Source organism: Gymnoscopelus braueri, assembly GCF_963280865.1.
Source record: "Gymnoscopelus braueri genome assembly, chromosome: 18".
NCBI lineage: Eukaryota > Metazoa > Chordata > Actinopteri > Myctophiformes > Myctophidae > Gymnoscopelus > Gymnoscopelus braueri.
The window spans coordinates 31,805,327-31,823,318 of record NC_137618.1 but is presented as its reverse complement, the minus strand read 5'-3'; the positions used below and the strand labels follow the sequence as shown (position 1 = coordinate 31,823,318).

The following is a 17,992-nucleotide window of genomic DNA, read 5'->3' as shown; positions in this document are numbered from 1 at the left end:
TTAATGAAGTGTGCTGCAGGGCTGAGTTGAACACCTCTTCAGGTACAGTACTACTTCATAGAGCCCCACTTTATTTGCATACCATTTATACAATCAGTAGTAAAAGACGCCATTTGTGATAGTGTGGGGTATTAACTTGTCCTGATTCCATTGTTACTGTCCTATATACTTTACATGCATATACTGTATGTGGCTGCGGTTGGCACGCTTGCTGGGTTTGCGTTGCTCTGACAGTAAATTAAACAACATAAATCTTGTCATGCTTTAAATTATACCCTGGAAACAGAAGTACAATTCCATAACATAAAAAAAAAACATGACAGCTTTAGAGACGCCATTTGTCAAAAATAATACCATTCCATGCACACAGGAAGCCATGTGTATACAAATTTAATAAAACACACAACAAGTACAGTAGCCCACATTCACTTGTAAGCTCAGCTTATTTGCACAAGGACAACGATAAAATTACAAATACATTCTTAAAAAACAGTTTTAAGGAACCTCAAATGGTTTTTATGAAAAGGGACATCCCCTGTTGCACCACCATTAATAGTTCATAAGACACTTCACTTTTGTATTGGACGTCACTGATATGTATTTCAATTGCCTGCAATATTCAAAGAGATGTTTCTCATACACTACGTGGGGACAAAAAGCATCACTGTACAAAAGCAGACAGGACTCAATAGCTACAGTAGCAATTCGTTCAACAGCCTCACAAAATCGGAGCTTGAAATGTGTAAAACACAGACACCTAAATTGACACGTACAGTACACCATGGAGAACACTTGAAGTCAGGTAAGCAATGATTTTCTCCCCATACCCCTCACAGCAGTCAAGGACACACTTATTTCACCTTAACACGACAGGTCACAAACTTTAAAAAAAACAAAAACAAAACAAAAACATACAAAGCAGGTGTTTTTTGGTTATACAATGCGTGTCTGAACCCTCAGTGGGTCAAAGGAAATCACCTCTTGGCCATTAATCTGTGATATCATTATCACACCCCCTGTCAGGTGTGAGCAAGCAGGATCAGCTGACCTGTCAGTTCCCCGCGTCCCGCGGGTCACGCATGCACTCCACCCCTCCGCACTCCTGGCTGATGACAGAGCTGTGAACGAGGCTGCCGGACAGGGACTTGGGCCTGAGCTCGGAGGTCAAGTAGGAGGGCTCCTCCAGTTCCGTGTGCGGCGGAGAGCACTGACCATCTGGCGGACCGTACGCACTGCCGTCCGAGCCCGCATCCCTCTCTTCCTTGGAGCCTTGGTCGGGTAAGTCTAGGGGCACGCTCTTCTTGGTGGGACTGCCGGACGCAGATGGACTCTCCTGCGGTGGGGGGCTCAGAGCACGCTGGGATTTTAAGTAGGGTTTGACGTTGGCCACTAAGATTGTACTGTCCCGCTGCTCCTTGCCAAACGTGCTGAGGGTTTTTCTGCTGCCGCGGCTGATGGTGCCATAAATCTCTGTCTCTACCATGGCCTCCATTCCCACGGGGATGAAAAGGTTGGTGCGATTATCGCCACTGTCTGCTTGGCTTCCTACCCGTAACTTTGGCATCCAGCATCTGTCAGAATGTCCCAGCGCACGACATTCATCAGTGCAGTGGACTGATTTGTCCTGCCCTACAAAAACAGTTATAAAGTTGTTAGTGTACTATCACGGGGAAAGGGAAAACAGCCTGACTCAAAATGAATTTCATATTTAGTCAAGTTAGAGAGAGAAATGAGGACAAATTTCCAGAAAAATTTATCCCATAACTTAGAGATCCCATAAAATAAAGTATTTTATCTTTCTACATAAAAATAAAGTCTAGTCTTCTAATGCAAAACAAATACATTCCGATGATTAAATAAGACCTCGGAGCTTGTTGCACCAGCTGTGAGTGAGTTCACAAATAGCCACGTTGCAATGTCATTCTGATTTACAAAAACATCACAAGCTGCACCACACACACTAGATGAAATCTAACCAAATATTTTCACAAACCGCATACATTTGCATAGAATACTAATTACAAGAACTGCATGAGTTTTCCCCACATGCAATAACATTATTTAATTAATTTACCACACATACAAATTGAGTAAAACTTGTTCTTTCGAGATCCAGGATATCAAACAAATAAGCTATTTTGCTAAGTGGCCGATAATTTCTGGACGAAATTTACTTGACGCTTAATTGTCATATACATATAATTGCTATTAACTATTTAATTGTGTTTTTGGCATTGAACATTGGAATATATAAATAAGAATTACATTTATGCTTGTCTTTTAGGCTTTGTAAACAAAAACAGTAATTTAAATATAAATTAAAAAAAAAAATTAAGATAGTGGCAGTTATTTTTGGAAAATGTTTGAAAATGTATGAACAATTTTATGAAAACGATTATGAAAATGATCCAAAATAATTGAGAATATCTAGAATAATTGTGATTAGGCAATTATGTAATTGTGACAGGCCTACAGTACTACAGGTGTCCCCTATGATGCAACAAATCAACTCCCTACAAATGAAGTATTACCTGAAAAAAAAGTCTTAATTTACTAATTCAGGCAAAAACTCAGTAGTTTAGGCAAACAACTCATAGTTCCGTTAGATACAGTATATACAACAAAATTTAGGGTAGGATATCTGTTTCTTCCTTAAAATGAAAGACAAACACATAAGACAATGTCTTACTCTTTTGATACGATGGCGCAATTATAATCTAATCCTTAATTTGCTACTACTACTATTTGTTACTACTAAGTAAATCAACAAAAGATATAATTAATATCAAGTTACAAGTGTGTTTCAAAATGTATAGCGTTGCTTTTTTTGCACCACCATATCATATGCAAATAGTTACATGCACAGTACAAACCACCACAATTCTATTCTCTGCTGGGATAAGATCAAGAGAAAATATGCATTTGAGTTCAAAATGCATTTTACATCAAAAGGGAGAGCAAAACGACAAGTATGGAAGAACTGCAACACAGTTTCCACACATTACAATTAGTGATTGGAAGCATCTCCTGCACAGATTACAGTATTGTGGCCTATGCTAGTTTTTTCTCTCTTACTTCTATTATCAGAGGAAAATAAAGTACTTTTATTTATTCATCCCTGTACATACACAAGGCCATAACAATAAGCAAAACAGTAGAGAGAAATGTTGAATCCATTCCAGAGGTACAGTACCTATCACACTATAGAGAACCTTGAAGATGACAGTGATACAAAGAGATGCATGTGCCTAGAAGGTTCCGGATAAACACGCTAGGGTATTTTTGTCACTGCTCTATGTTGCCTGACTATACAACCATACATAATAGAGGGAATATAATTATGTTCCTATGGAGAAAGTATAAAATGCTATTCTTAATGCCTAAAAATGACACATGCAAAGTGCCAGCGGCCCCAAAGATTTGTGTTTAAAATGTTCGAAGTTATCAAAACATTTTCAAGATTTTCCCATAGCCGATCTACAAGCTCACAACCCTTGTATATTTTATCTATTTTATAGCGAGGCATAATAGCGAGGTATAAAATAGGGTTTAAGTGGTAAAACAGATTTTGATGCTATATTAACTAATTTTGCTGGGGAGCCCGTGGAAAGCCCCCCCCCCCCACACCCCCCCATGGACCCCTGGATCTAACTTTGAGTACCACTGAGCTACACTGTTGCCGATTCATTGTTGAAGTGATGCTCAAGCCACAAGCCACACGGTTAACAGGAAGAATAAATGGTTCTTCCATTCATGGAACGGGGCAGGAATTGTGGGGAACGAGATTGACGCTTCACTGCATTATTGGAGCGCTGATAAAGGTTTAAGCCGACTTTTTTGTAACATGTCACGCCCGTCATGCAGCGCTAAGTGTCAGGCATCAGTTTGTAGCTTCTTGTCACTAGCTTCCATCGAAAAGGACTTGTAGCCTGTTGCTTTGTCACCCCTACTGTGCACGCAGCATAAGATACAGCTGATAAGTGGATGATCATGAAGGCTCGTTAAAATGAGATATCTACCGTTTTGGGTTTAAAAAAAGACAAAAGTGACAAATGTGACAAGAAAATGGTTAGCAATGTGACATTGCTGGATATTATTCAAGGTTTAAGCTATGTTGAGTAGTTCCTATGAAACAGTAACATTTTGGAGATAGTCTATACTATAATGTAAATTGTATACTGCATATTGTATAGTTTCTACTTTCTAGCATATTGTATAGTTTCTATATTGTATATATTCTTTATGCTCATCATTATACCTTTATATTTTGAGTAAATAGTCGTTGATAATTTGTAAATGTTTCAGCATGGTTCAATACATCAGTGTAATGCACCAATCTCACCCATACACATTTCTTGCAAGTGCAAACATAACTGGCAATTAACTGTATTCTGATTCTGACTGTAATAATCATCTTTGACCAACTAATAAAAGTTTAGCAATAAAAATTAGCTTCCATCTTGTTGTCTCCTTTCCATTTCCTTTCCGCTCCGTCTCCCCTAACAACACTAAATCGTTTCTAATAGGTATAGAATTACAGGTTATTCGATGCTTTATTATGCTTCAGTGCTTGTGTGTAGCGACCGCAGACGGTAGAACCTTACTTGTTTCATGGGTATATCCTATGGACAAGTTTGAATGGAGCAATGACAAGCTACTAAATACAAAAAATACTTTAGAGTAAATCCACACTTAGTTTTTTACTGCAACCAGGGCATTCTAAATAGAAACAGAATGAAAGTCTAGCAACATACCAACTGTGCCTCTACTTTTTTTTAATAGAGCAAATACATATTCATAAGCTGGTAGTAATCGTTTAGGTGCATGTATTACCTGTATCAAAGCAGTAGGGAAACTGAGGAGGTTGATAAAGGTTAAAACATAAAATGCTATAGTAGTTAACCCATGGGCCGTTGTATTGAGGTGTTTGGAGCGATGGTGATTCATTAGGAGGTACTTCATTTTAGATAATGGTGCTTTCCTGCCAAAAAAAAGTCATATACTCACTTTTGTTTCAATAAATGTTCTTGTTTTTTTTTGCATAGTTTCACTTCACCAATTGGGTGAGTTGTGCACATTCCGTACCCACTACATTTCCCACACACAGGTGTGTTTCTGTGTGGGCAGGTGCACATGTGTGTGGGTGAGTTCTGTGTATGTGTGATGTTATCTACAACTACACTGCATAATGCAGATCTTCCTTCCCGAGTCAACAGCCAGTGATACCATTTCATGTTTCCCAAGAGAACGAATTCAGACTGACCATTGGTTTTGCTAACATTTCCTACATGGTCGCTGTCGGGTGGAACCGCATTATGTCCAAAACCATTACTTTTCAGGAAATGGAAAAAAACAACCTGTATTCCAATGGATCCAATGTAGTTACATTAGTAGTTACTACTTTTCATTGGATAAATATTTATAAAACCCACAGACTTAACCACTTTCAGTTTCAACCTGGTGTCTCTATTTTGGACATATTTTCAAAATGTACAAAAATAGCTTATCTACAGGCTCACAATGATGCAACACGTTGTGAGCCTGTAAATCAGCTGCTTTCACTACTTTTGCTTGTCTCTGTCTTAGGACAAAGTATAAAGTAGGGCATTCACGTATGAAAAAACATAACAAGATGAAATATGGAGATACAAGGTTTATGCGGAGACAGCATATATTCCATATATAATATGGAACTTCCTTGCTGCAGTCAACAGGCAGTGATAGCATTTCATCTTTAACTTGCCAAACCCAAGGGAATGCATTCAGACTGACCATAGGTTTTGCTTTTTAACAACATTTCTCACATGCAAAGAGAGAATGTCGGGAAAAAGCATTAGCACAACCCATTAATATTAAATGCAATGCCCCACTTCTTTGCATTTCTCTTATCTTATAAATGCAGGCATATAAATTAACTGACATTCCAGTCAAGCAAGCATCAGCGCTGTGTGTAAATCCTGCTCGGCGCATATGAAACATCTCTTATAATATATCTCCATTTGATTGGCCTTTGAACTTGGGTTGAAAAATCTGATTCAGAAATGTGCAACATTGTGATTGAATTTACACCTCCCACAGAGCAAGTTTGGCATGCTGGGATTGGCTGGCAGCACACACACACACACACACACACACACACACACACACACACAGAATGCACACACACACACACACACACACACACACACACACACACACACCACACACACACACACACACACACACACACACACACACACACACACACACACACACACACACACACACACAGATTCATATTTCCTTTTGGCAGCCAAAAGACTGTTCGTAACCTTGGTCTCCTGAGCTTGCCACAAACAAACAGTTCATAGCCATGCAAAATGGTGTGGAAAGTACTGCATAGGGACCTGATGGCCAGGCCCATTTTATTCCAAGGCGTCTGTCTCTCACACAGGGAAATGAGAGACAGCAACAGTTCACACAAGTCCACCATTATCTGGTATGGTATGGAATACACGCCAACCATAATGCGCAGTAATTTCTTTTTGCCTTACAAATTTTCTGGAGTTATACACGTGAAAAAGCTAAATATATAAATCCCTACAGTCACAGTGTAATATTTGAAAGGGTTGTGAATGTCTGTAAGAGATTCACAGTCATCAACGATTACACCACAGGCAGCGTGGATCATTTAAATCCTTTTTTTGTAATTTTTTCTTTTTTTTGGGGGGTCGGGGCATGAAACATTTCTATTTTTGCTTTGCTAAATTTCTTTCGGAAGACACGAACAGCAGAAAAGTCTCTGTTAGTTGATCAAATGTATTCAAGTGAAAGGTGGAAACAAGTGTCATGTTTCACCAAAAGCAACTGTCTTTTTTGCACTGAAAGTGTCTGTCATACTTTCTTGTCTCCGTTATGTCATTTTCTAGACATGGATACGCAGAGTTCACATACAAATAATGACATGATCAAAAGAGACAGCCAACGCACGTACACTTTTCCAATGCAAAAAAAATATCAGACAGTTGATTGTGTTCTTTTTCAGCTTTTCCTCTTTAACTATTGTCTGCTTTCCACTCTGGTTCCGTCGCATCATCTTGGCAACACGCTCAGGATTACTGCAATGGCTTGAACATGGTAGCCTACCTGCTGCAGCTGCCTTGGAGAGCTAAGATTTCATTCCACGAAGAGCATTATTATGTCGATAATGTGAAACATCTGTCTGTGTATAGCATTACCAAGACGGGGCAGTACTAAGTACACGTGCGCACGGTGCACCAGGCTTAATATGAACTGTATGAACAAGGATCTGATACAAGAATCAGTTAGGCATCTTCAAGTTGTCAGACAGAGAGGGTGCGTCCACTCACCCTGCTCAAGAGCCTGGCCATTAACCGCTGTTGCTTTCATCTTGAGGGCCTCCCTGGCAGACGTGTCGCAGTGTGAGCCTTTATTAGTATCCTGGTCACTATCAGCCTGGTCACTATCACCATGGCCACTGTCTCGGAGGCTCGCACGTTCTGCATCCTTAAATGTTGAGCTGCAGCAGAACAGAGGGGAGGGAGAGAGAGAGAGAGAGAGAGAGAGAGAGTATACATAACCCACCAGAGCCTCTCTGTAAGCGCTCCTATTTGACAAGTCATGGTCAGATTGCCTGATATAGAGATGAATGTAAATTCAGTGGCCAAGGAAGCTATTGGTTACAGGCCTTACCTTTGAACAAATGGCTGCCTGCTTCCAACATAATTGGGCTCCGAAGGAAAATTATCCGTCTGAAAATGAGAGGAGAAAAATGTTGCTTGTTTGCCAACTCAGATGTTTCCCTGCACGGGTATGAGACTTTTGTGAGCTTGACGGAAGGATCGGGAGTATCCTTCCGAACTGAATCATGTGGAAACCCGTGAAACGTATTAATACTATGTTTCCGTCACACAACAGCTGCCAACAGCAGCGGCATTGATAAGCACAAATCTTCCTCATGACCATATGTGTGTCTTTGGCAAGGCAAAGCAGTAATGCATTATCCACTGTCATCTGCATGCGTTTCCCCCCTCTATCTTGAGAGTAATGTGTTTGTGTTTTCTCACACCCACATGCCCTAGCAACTGGTGACAGTGCCAGGCCTTGTCATCTGTGTTATCATCTCTAAATGAGTCTGTCTCTGAGACTGTCCTAGATATCCACATCATTTACAACAACAAAAAATCTCCTGTGCTAAATAATGCTACAAGACCTCACTGTCAATTTCCTATGCTGGTTGGCTTGTAGAAATAACCCCAGCCATCACTGCAAGGAAGGGCTGGAAAACCCTATTATTGGCCTTACCCTGCCAACTTTGGATGCGGATTGGTGGAACTGGCCCATGTTTGTGGAGGGGGCGAGAAACACGATTGTAAGGTTATGCTGTGTGCATCTAGCTGTCTGGCTCACGCCGGTTGGGTAATGTGATCGGACAAGCTGCTCAAACACCTGTCCAATCCCACGTTTGTGGCAGGGTTTTGTTTTCACTCGATAGTGGTGGACCTGGCAGGGGCACAGCAGTCTTGTCCAAGACTCACACTGTTTGCATGTCTAACTGAAAAGACTTTCTGATTATGTAGACCACCTGTACTGTCTTGAGGGAGGACACTCCTAATGGACCATTTTCAAATCCCTCCAACCCCCACCCCCCACACCCCGGTTCGGCTCGAAGCGCTATGAATGCAGATGAATAGCCTGTGACACTGCCTCTTCAGCAGAATATGTGACACTTCGGTGGCATATGATGCTATATCTCCTAAATGTATTTGATAGTGTCAAAAAGTGAGCATGTCTGATTGCAGTCTTTCCTCTCTTTTTTCCCCCCTTTTCTATTCGATTGCCTTTTCTTTTGTGAGATTTGTACAGGAAAGCAGGGAGAGCTGATAAGAGAGAATAGAGGCCAGATAACGCATCCAGCGTGCTCCTTACCTGTATCACTGACATCCTATTCACTGGAGTGTCTGTGCTGAGCCCGGCGAAGCTGGTGTGGCTGGTGTGGCTGGCTGCCCGGGGGACCGTAAGGCTGTTTGGCGTGGTTTTAAGGTACATGACCTCTGACCTGGGTAAGGTCAGGGGCAGGGGACTCTGGTAGTCAAAGCAGATGGGCGAGGTGATCAGTGAGGGGCTGCTGACTACGTTCATTCGGCTCGCTGAATCCCTCTCTTCCATCTCACTCTGCACTAGCATGATGTCACTCTTGTTGATCCTTTTCTTTTTGCCTTTCCCCACTGGAGGATTGGAGTACTCAGCCATGCGGCAGTTATAATTCCCAGTCTCCTTATCTTGATGCTTGGACTTGACAGCGATCGCAGTCATGACTGCTAAGAGCATGACGGAGATGATGCAAAGGGTAACTATGAGAGGCAGGGATACATCCCAGGACTGCTGCTCCCCACCGGCCCTGGAGCCCCCACCCGCCACTGCATCCGTATTCGCCTTGATGATCAGCTTCGCCACAGCAGACAGCGGGGGTTTGCCGTGGTCGGTAACCTTCACGACCAGCTCGACTACCGAGGCCACCTCCTCCCAGAGAGCGTGGGCCGTCCGGACCTCCCCCGCCACGGGGTCCATCTCGAACAGGTGATCCTCGTTTCCCTCAGAGATCTCATAGGTCAGGTGGCCACTTTCGCCATGGTCATGGTCCACCGCTTTGACGGTGGCCACAATGTAACCTATGCCCACGTTTCTAGGCACCGGGATTTCCGCAGAGTCGTTCTGCAGGAGCGGTAAAATTATAACCGGAAGATTGTCGTTGACATCGAGCACACTGACCCTGACTGTAGAGGTGCTTTCCATATGTGGAGACCCTGCATCTTTAGCTTGAACTTTGAACTCAAAGAATTTAGTCTGCTCATAATTGAAAGACCTCGAGGCATATATGGCTCCATTAGTAGGATTAACAGACACATAGGTATACACAGAAACATCTCCGATGTGCGACGGCAGAATAGAGTAAGACACAGTTCCGTTGCGGCCTATATCTGGATCGTGGGCTAGGACAGAACCTAAATATTCTCCTGGGATGTTGTTCTCAGGCACCTGAAGTCCGTATACTGACTTTGTAAATCGCGGTGCATTATCATTCTCATCCAATATCTTAACAGAAAATGACTTGGTGTAGTTCAATGAGGGGATTCCATTGTCTCTGGCGACGATTGTAACGTTGTATTCGTCTTTCAGCTCCCTGTCCAAAGGTCTGTCTGTAAGCAACGTGTAGAAATTATCATTGTTTTCCTGCAGTCTAAATGGGACATTTCCCAATACTCTGCACTGGAGCTGGCCATTTCTCCCAGAATCTTTATCTGTGACTCGCACCAATGCAATGACAGATTCTGGAGGTGCTGCCTCACTGATGGCTCCCTGGCGGACAGACACAAAACTTATTATTGGCCAATTATCATTTTTGTCAAGAACTTTGACAGTTATTTTACAGTGGCCTGGTATTGGGTTGGGCCCAAGGTCCTTCGCCTGCACGTCAAACTCAATGATTGGATTCTCTTCATAGTCGATTTCTCCCTGAATCTTGATGACACCAGTGTTGGGGTCAATGGAAAATAAATCTTGCATTCTCTCTGATGCATATCCAGTAAAAGAATAGACCACCTGTCCATTACTCCCTTCATCTTGATCAGTTGCATTCAAGTCTATGAGTACTTTACCAGGTGGTGAATTTTCAGGAATCTCTATCACATATGAAGGTTTTTCAAATACTGGGCTATTATCATTTGAATCAGTCACTCTAACATTGATTTGCATGGAACCTGATCTTGGATATTCACCTCCATCAATTGCTGTTAATAAGAGGGTGTGATGACTCTGGTCCTCCCTATCCAGTGGTCTCTGGACAACCAGCTCTGGGTATATAGTTCCATCACCCCTCACTTTTAGATCCAAAGAAAAGGTATTGTAGTCATCTCTGGTGACCTGGTAAGTCTTTATTCCGTTTTCTCCCGAATCCGAGTCGTGCGCAATTGTCAGAGGGAAGCGCGTACCCGCAGCTGCATTTTCTGAAATATCAATGTTGATGTGATCTGACGGGAAACCAGGCGAGTTGTCGTTTATGTCCAGTATATCAATCTTGATCATGCATATTTCCTTGTCATTGGCGAACACTTCCATGGACAGCTGACACTTTGGGTTGCGCCTGCATAACGTCTCCCTGTCAATCCTTTGTTTGGTGAAGATCAGTCCACTCTCCGAGTCCACATCCACCAGATGTGGAGCAGAATTCTCCAAAACCCGAAAGTTCGATTTCTTCCCCCTCTCCACAGCACCGTATCCAGCATCTTTTGCTATATTCCCGATGACAGTGCCTGGTCCCTGCTCCTCAGGAACAGAATAATTAAGGTTTTTCAATGTTAGGGCTTTGACCCACAGGAGAAAGAAAAAGGGGGCAGAAAGACGCATCCCGTCAACTGGATATATATGCGGTAGAAAGAGGGAAGGTGTACAGTACAAAAAAAAAATCGGCGTTGACTTTCAACCTGTTGATTAGCTTTACTGCAAACCTAAAGGACTCAAACCCCAGCCAGGCGTGCGGTTTGAATTGACACTCATCCAAGACGAATTGGGTATTCAATCGATGTATCAACCCCTTTCTCTCTTTTGATCGGTGGTCCTGTTTTTAAAAAATCTTCTTTCACATACCGTTCAGCTAGGATGAACTCTTCTGTCTGTAAACAAAGATGACCGCCCTGCAACGACACCTAATGCATGGATGAAAGATCAAATTCAACATGGTGTGCCAGGCATGTTCCGTTTTCCTTAAGGACGGCTAAATAAATCATCGCGGTGCTGATGAAAGTCCCTGCTCGCATCAAGGTTAAAAAAGCATTTGAATCTGAGCGGTGTGAAGGTTAGACTGTAGCCTGTACAAAAGCGCATTGCCCTCCTGCGACATCTACACCTAGGCTACAGAGCAGAATACTGACAAACATGCCCGTTCCAGAATGCAGCATTGCCCAATATTACCATTCACAATGCATTGACTTTGTTTCTGTGCGGCACACTGTTGCATATAGGGGTTTTTTACACTCACACACGGAGGACAGCCCCTCGACACACAAAGTAGGCTAAAAGACGAAAATAAAGATGCCCCTCGAATACAACCTTTCGTATTCCCGTCATTCACGAGCATCTGTGGCGCGACTGCGACTTTTGCCCCGATAATTGTCCTGTAATTAGTCCGATAATCCCGTAATCCAGTCCAGTTGGACCCAGCAGCGCACTGATCGCATCCTTCATCCGGACTATGCTCATCTGTGCTGCTGCTGCTCGAGTGGACGGTGAGAAATCCAAAGAGGTGCGATCATCGATCGATGTTGCGAGATTTCAGATAATCAGAATTAATCGCTTTGCTATACGCTCAGCTTTCCCCACGTCAAACTGTTGAAACCTGCTCTGGTCGCAGTGAGATCTGACTGGAATCCTCACGACGCTTTAAAAGAACGGACCCCAGTGCATCAAGCTTGGTGCATTTAACATAGTTTCTGATCGTCTTCCAGCCAATGAGTGAAACAGTGACAGATCTTGCCTTGGGGGGTTTCTTCCAATAGGTCTGGCAAGATCGCATGAAGAAGGGCTGTTCTAGTGCTACGTGATTCAGTTACTGATGTGCGCGCCTAGAGCAGAGCTACAGATGATGAAAACGTGCTGGTGGATGTTGTTCTTAATATATGTGGATGTGGAACAGTGATTATGAATAGATCAATGAAACAGGGAGGGCAGAATAATATACTGGGATCAGCAGGTGTTTGGCAAATGGTCATTTTAGTGACAACTTAAGTGGTCAATTTGGCTGAGACTTGGCAAGCCCAAATTAGGTGCCATGACAAAAAATACTTTGATTATAACAGGATTTTAATAACCACTGTGTTTTCTAAATGTGGAGAACAATTCTCCCTAGCTCTTTCTTTATTGGCTGTCATAATTACATAATTAAGTGGATTAAATTGCAAGATTAATAATTACAGGCATGGAGTGTTTCAGGATAACTAACTTCACCAAAAGGACAAGATAATCGTCTGTCCATCTGAACAAGGTTCGCTTATTGCAGAGCTCAAATATCACTGTTGGCATGGTGTTCCCCCTCCATACAATGCTATCACACCTGCCATCCTCACGAATCTCATATCTTAAATTGAAAAGATGGATTGACATTTAGTCCACTCAGCAGTTCGACAATATGACATTTGCATTTTTATTCTCACTTGACCAGATCTGAGTGACGCTTGTCTCCCTGGTGATATAGGTATATGCAAAAAGCATAGCTGTATTCTTTAGAAGGAGCTGTATCAACACAGGGCGAGATCAGTGCAGCTCGACTCTTCATTTAATTTCATGTTGCCCTGGATCTAAATCAACCTTGAGTTGTCCCTGAGTTCATTTCCATTGTCTGAAACATGGCTGCTTTCCTCCTCTGGGGAGCATCAACTTTGCCTGGCCAGGGTTCAGTCTGCATAAATTGGCTATTTCTGCAGGTACCCGATAAGGGCAACAAAGGGAAACTCTAATTATCATTCAAGTCTGTTGAAACCTCAGGAAAGGACTGCTATTGACAATAGTGTTTGCATTGTCACTCTCAATACTATTTCATATGATCTGGACTCCCTGGATGAGAGAGCAGTTCATAATACCCAGAATTCATTCACAGTGTGCGGGCCTGGTTTCATGCATTTTGTGGGCTATATAGGTTGAGCACGGTTTCATGGTATTCTTTAATTAGATAATTATGCCTTGCTCTGTAATGAACCACATGGCTCTCTATCACAGGCAACAAGAAGACATGAATGCATCAGTTGCTTCATGATGAATTGATTTTCAGTCGAGAACACATTATAATGTTGCTGGATACAATATCATACATATACCCTCTGTAATTTCACAGAGGTTGAAATGCTAAACAGAAGCTATGCTTGTTTGAGCATAAGTACAATATATTGGCACGGTACTGTATGTCTCTTATGTGATTCAGCCACCTCTGCACAAGCATGATTAGAGGTGAGATTGAACTGCTTATCATTCAGCATTTGAGCTCATTCCCGGGTGTAGTACCACCTCAAGCAATTCACTACAATCTTTAGGGTGAAAATCACGTGACTAAATTTGATCACATAGAAAGTCCAAGATAGAGAAATGGGTCTGTTTCACAGCAGGACCAAATACCTTCATCAGACGTATCTGCATACATCTATATATATATTATAAATATGTATGGTATTAGCTTTCCAAAAGCATGTGTAGAGGGCAGTTCAAGATTTGAGTAGGTCTACCTTTTCAATCATTTGCTAACGTTCAAATTGAAATAGTTGGAAGTTCATTCAGTTCAACATCTCCAATGTTCCAAGCTGTCAAAGCAAACCCACAAAGAACCAAGACTTCATTATCCATTTAAAAATCATTATTCGAGGTTCATCATTCAATATCTCCAAATCCGGTCTGTAAATGTTAATGTATTGACAACAAAGGTCTAAGGTTACATTACTATCCTTCAATAACTGCTACGATTTGTTTTAATTTGCCATCAATCATATTAATAAAGCTTTTCTATTTAGCTTCAGCATGACGAGATAAAGATAGAGGGTTCATGGCCTATGTTTACATTCTATATTCTCTGGCATCTGTCCAGCAACATGCATACATAATCAAAATAAAACGTTAGAGAGATTTTTATGGGAACATTTCTGCTAAAGGATACTTATCCTTGACTGGTAACTGGAAGAGTGGGCCCCTTAAGAAGTCTATGAAACTCAATGTTAAATTGCCTAAATTTTTTTCAAAAATGTAAGGAAAAATAAGAATACATGTATGCTTTGGAAAATTGTCTGAAATAAGGTAAAGTATGTACATGATTTGTACATGCTTGAACATTTGACATTTAAGGCCTAATATTTCAACAATTGCAACACATTTCTATAAAACCGTACGTCATTATGGCATAAACAATAAATTGAAGGTTAGATTTAGGTCTGACAATGATGTACTGTGCATGTTCTAATCATGTATACTTTACATTATTTCAGGCCATTTTCCAAAGCATACTTTTATTCTTAACTTTTTCACATTTTGGTAAAAAATAGCCAATTTCACATTGAGGTGTCCAGACTTTTCAGGTGCCCACTCTTCCTGTATCCCTTTGACTCACTTGTCTGTTGCCTACTTCCACAAAATTGTCTCATACAGTACCCTGTAACACAATTCCATGTCAGGACCAAGCAGTGAGTATCCTAGTATGACCAGGACTCAGGCTACCTTAATTACAATTTCCAATTTAGGCAGTTACTGTAGCAGATGCTCTTATCCCCGAGTGACTTATAAGGTGCAAGGTCAGAGTACAGTAAGCACCATGAACCTTTGTCAATCAGCAACGAGGTACGTGGTTGAAGAATTAGAGTGCTATAGGAAAACAGAGTACAGAATGTACCACAACGTCATTAGTATAAAACGTACACGTCAAACCTGCCATATAAAAAAAACATATAGACTACTTAAAATATATGTCTATAAACAACCAACATAACTACGGGTGAAACGGTTAATCATAATCATCTATAATAATCTATCATAACTAGTCTATCAACAGCAAATTGATCAAATGAAATTATAGTAATCAAATAATATATTTAGGAATGTATATCATGTAAATGTGATAAAATGTAAAGTGACGCTTTTGACTGCTGGGCTAAAAGTTTACCCATCATCATTTTGATGAGCATTTACCATCATTTTGTACATTATTGCCTAATTTTACCATTGTGTTATGGCCAAAATAAATCACATAGATTAATCAAATATTTGAATAAAATATTGACATATTATCTGTCTAAATAACTAGCATCTATGGTATCTGTGTCCACCTGTGTGTGTGTGTGTGTGTGTGTGTGTGTGTGTGTGTGTGTGTGTGTGTGTGTGTGTGTGTGTGTGTGTGTGTGTGTGTGTGTGTGTGTGTGTGTGTGTGTGTGTGTGTGTGTGTGTGTGTGTCAAAGCAAGTTCATGATTTCACCCAAAACGGCTTCATCTTTCCCTAACGTCCTTTGTAATGCACCCACGTGCTCATCTCTGCCATGGGTTGCCCTAACTATAATTATTTTATATAGGCTAAAGTCCAATAGGCTATGGCCTAGTGAAAGTTTAACTATGCACATCGAGAGCAGAACTTTATTTTAAGATAGAACCTGCACAAAAGCTACAGATTGTTTGTTCTGAGGCTGGCCATCTATAATATGGTCTGTGTGTTTTTCAGGAGTTAATCTTGCAAACCGCTAATCAGCATCACATACATCAAATCATTCCCCCCACATTTTGTGTGTGTGTGTGTGTGTGTGTGTGTGTGTGTGTGTGTGTGTGTGTGTGTGTGTGTGTGTGTGTGTGTGTGTGTGTGTGTGTGTGCGTGCGTGCGTGTGTTGCCTTCCCCTGTATATCTCGAGGACCATCTGACACAAGCTGACTTCAAACTTGCCGTGTGTCTTGCTGAAGACCCGAGGGTGTGTTGTACCAATTGGGAAGTCGGGCGGATGAGTGGTTTTCCAGAATCGAAAATCCAAATATCTCTGTATCTGTCTGTCCATCTGTCTGTCTGTGTCCTTTTTAGGCCCATATATGAGGATCACTGATGTTATCAATATGACATCATAGTACTGACATCATAGGCTGGCGTCCAAGTACTATGATAATCGGTACTGCACAACACTAAGTACTCTGACAACGGGTACAACAGGTACAATGGTTATTGCATAACAGGAGGGGTATGCGTCTCCAATGGGCATCGGCATAGTCTATCTAAATAGTCAACAAGTACTACTTCCTCCAAGTGAGTTTTCCAATAACCATCATTTGAAACTGATGGATTTAGGTGACTGAGCCGCAAATTTGGCCATTGGTGCAGAATAAACTGACGGTTATAAGATTTGTTATTACATGAAACTCAGTGAGGCAATGAGAGCTGCCGAGGACAGAGAGGGATGGAGAGAGCTAGTCAATAGATAGTCTGTGGTGAGTGCTGACCCAACGACCCTCCATGGCTATGGAATAGGATAGGATAGGATAGGACAGTATAATTAGTTTTTTTTGCTAGATCAGCCATTGAGTTGCATTTAAATGTAAAAGGTCTTGGGTCATTCACACAAAAATGCACAGGCTACTCCCACACACACTTTTCTCTACTTTATTAATCGTTTCCGTCACATAGGGACCTTCATCAGGATAAAAACAGAGGTAATATGGATCCCTTTTAAACATCACCAAACAGAGGGGATTGGATAATTGAAACTCATCCAATTTCATCTCCATTGGCTGATGAATAGGAAGGTCTTGGGTAAAACCGTTCCTATCAACTCAAACAGAAAACACGTATCAAACCAAACTCTCATAAGTGTAAGAGTCAAAATGTATGAAACAGTAAAGTTTTTGGCATTGGATTTGAAAGATATTCTGTAGGGCTCTGCTGCCATATGTTGAAGACAACCTTGTCCCTGAGGCTGCCATTGTGTTCTCAAAAACTAAAACTCTGACTTGAATATATTTTAGCTACCCTAAAGTTCTATTTTTGCGGAGTGGTTTGATAAGAATTTATAGAAATGTATAAACCTGCCTCTAAACGTCCAGCCACATTCTATATCATCAGTCCAATTGACTATTATTATTTGAACAATTCTGACAGCAGCCTTTGGCCTGATAAATACATCCATGGGAGACATCTCTCTGCTCGACAAGATGCCTTTAAAGCCACCATGGATGCAATTATGAACCATTGCATTACCATCGGATCACTTCATAAAACATATGTGGAATCAATGAACTGCCTCAACCAGAAACGAGATAAATGAGTTGAACTCAAATGGTATCATTATAGTCTCTGGTAATTATAGTTGAATCTGGTCAGCCCCCTCCCAAAGAGCATCATTTTGTTATGTCATCAGTACAAATTGATGCTACAGTATGGTTAAAATGAACGAGAAGGTGACTGGATACAGTGATGCTGGGCTTAACCTCATTT

General features: G+C 41.4%; 1 protein-coding gene across 1 annotated transcript; it reads right to left on the bottom strand.

The window, feature by feature from the left end:
• Window positions 1-1,051: 1,051 nt before the first annotated feature.
• LOC308073632 (protocadherin-17-like) lies at window positions 1,052-11,406 on the bottom strand (the record flags this gene model as incomplete). The annotated part of the gene is made up of 4 exons (XM_080412652.1): window positions 1,052-1,629; window positions 7,350-7,519; window positions 7,693-7,751; window positions 8,929-11,406. The coding sequence occupies 4 exons, from the start codon at window positions 11,404-11,406 to the stop codon at window positions 1,052-1,054; spliced, it is 3,285 nt and encodes a 1,094-aa protein (XP_080268778.1).
• Window positions 11,407-17,992: the final 6,586 nt, after the last annotated feature.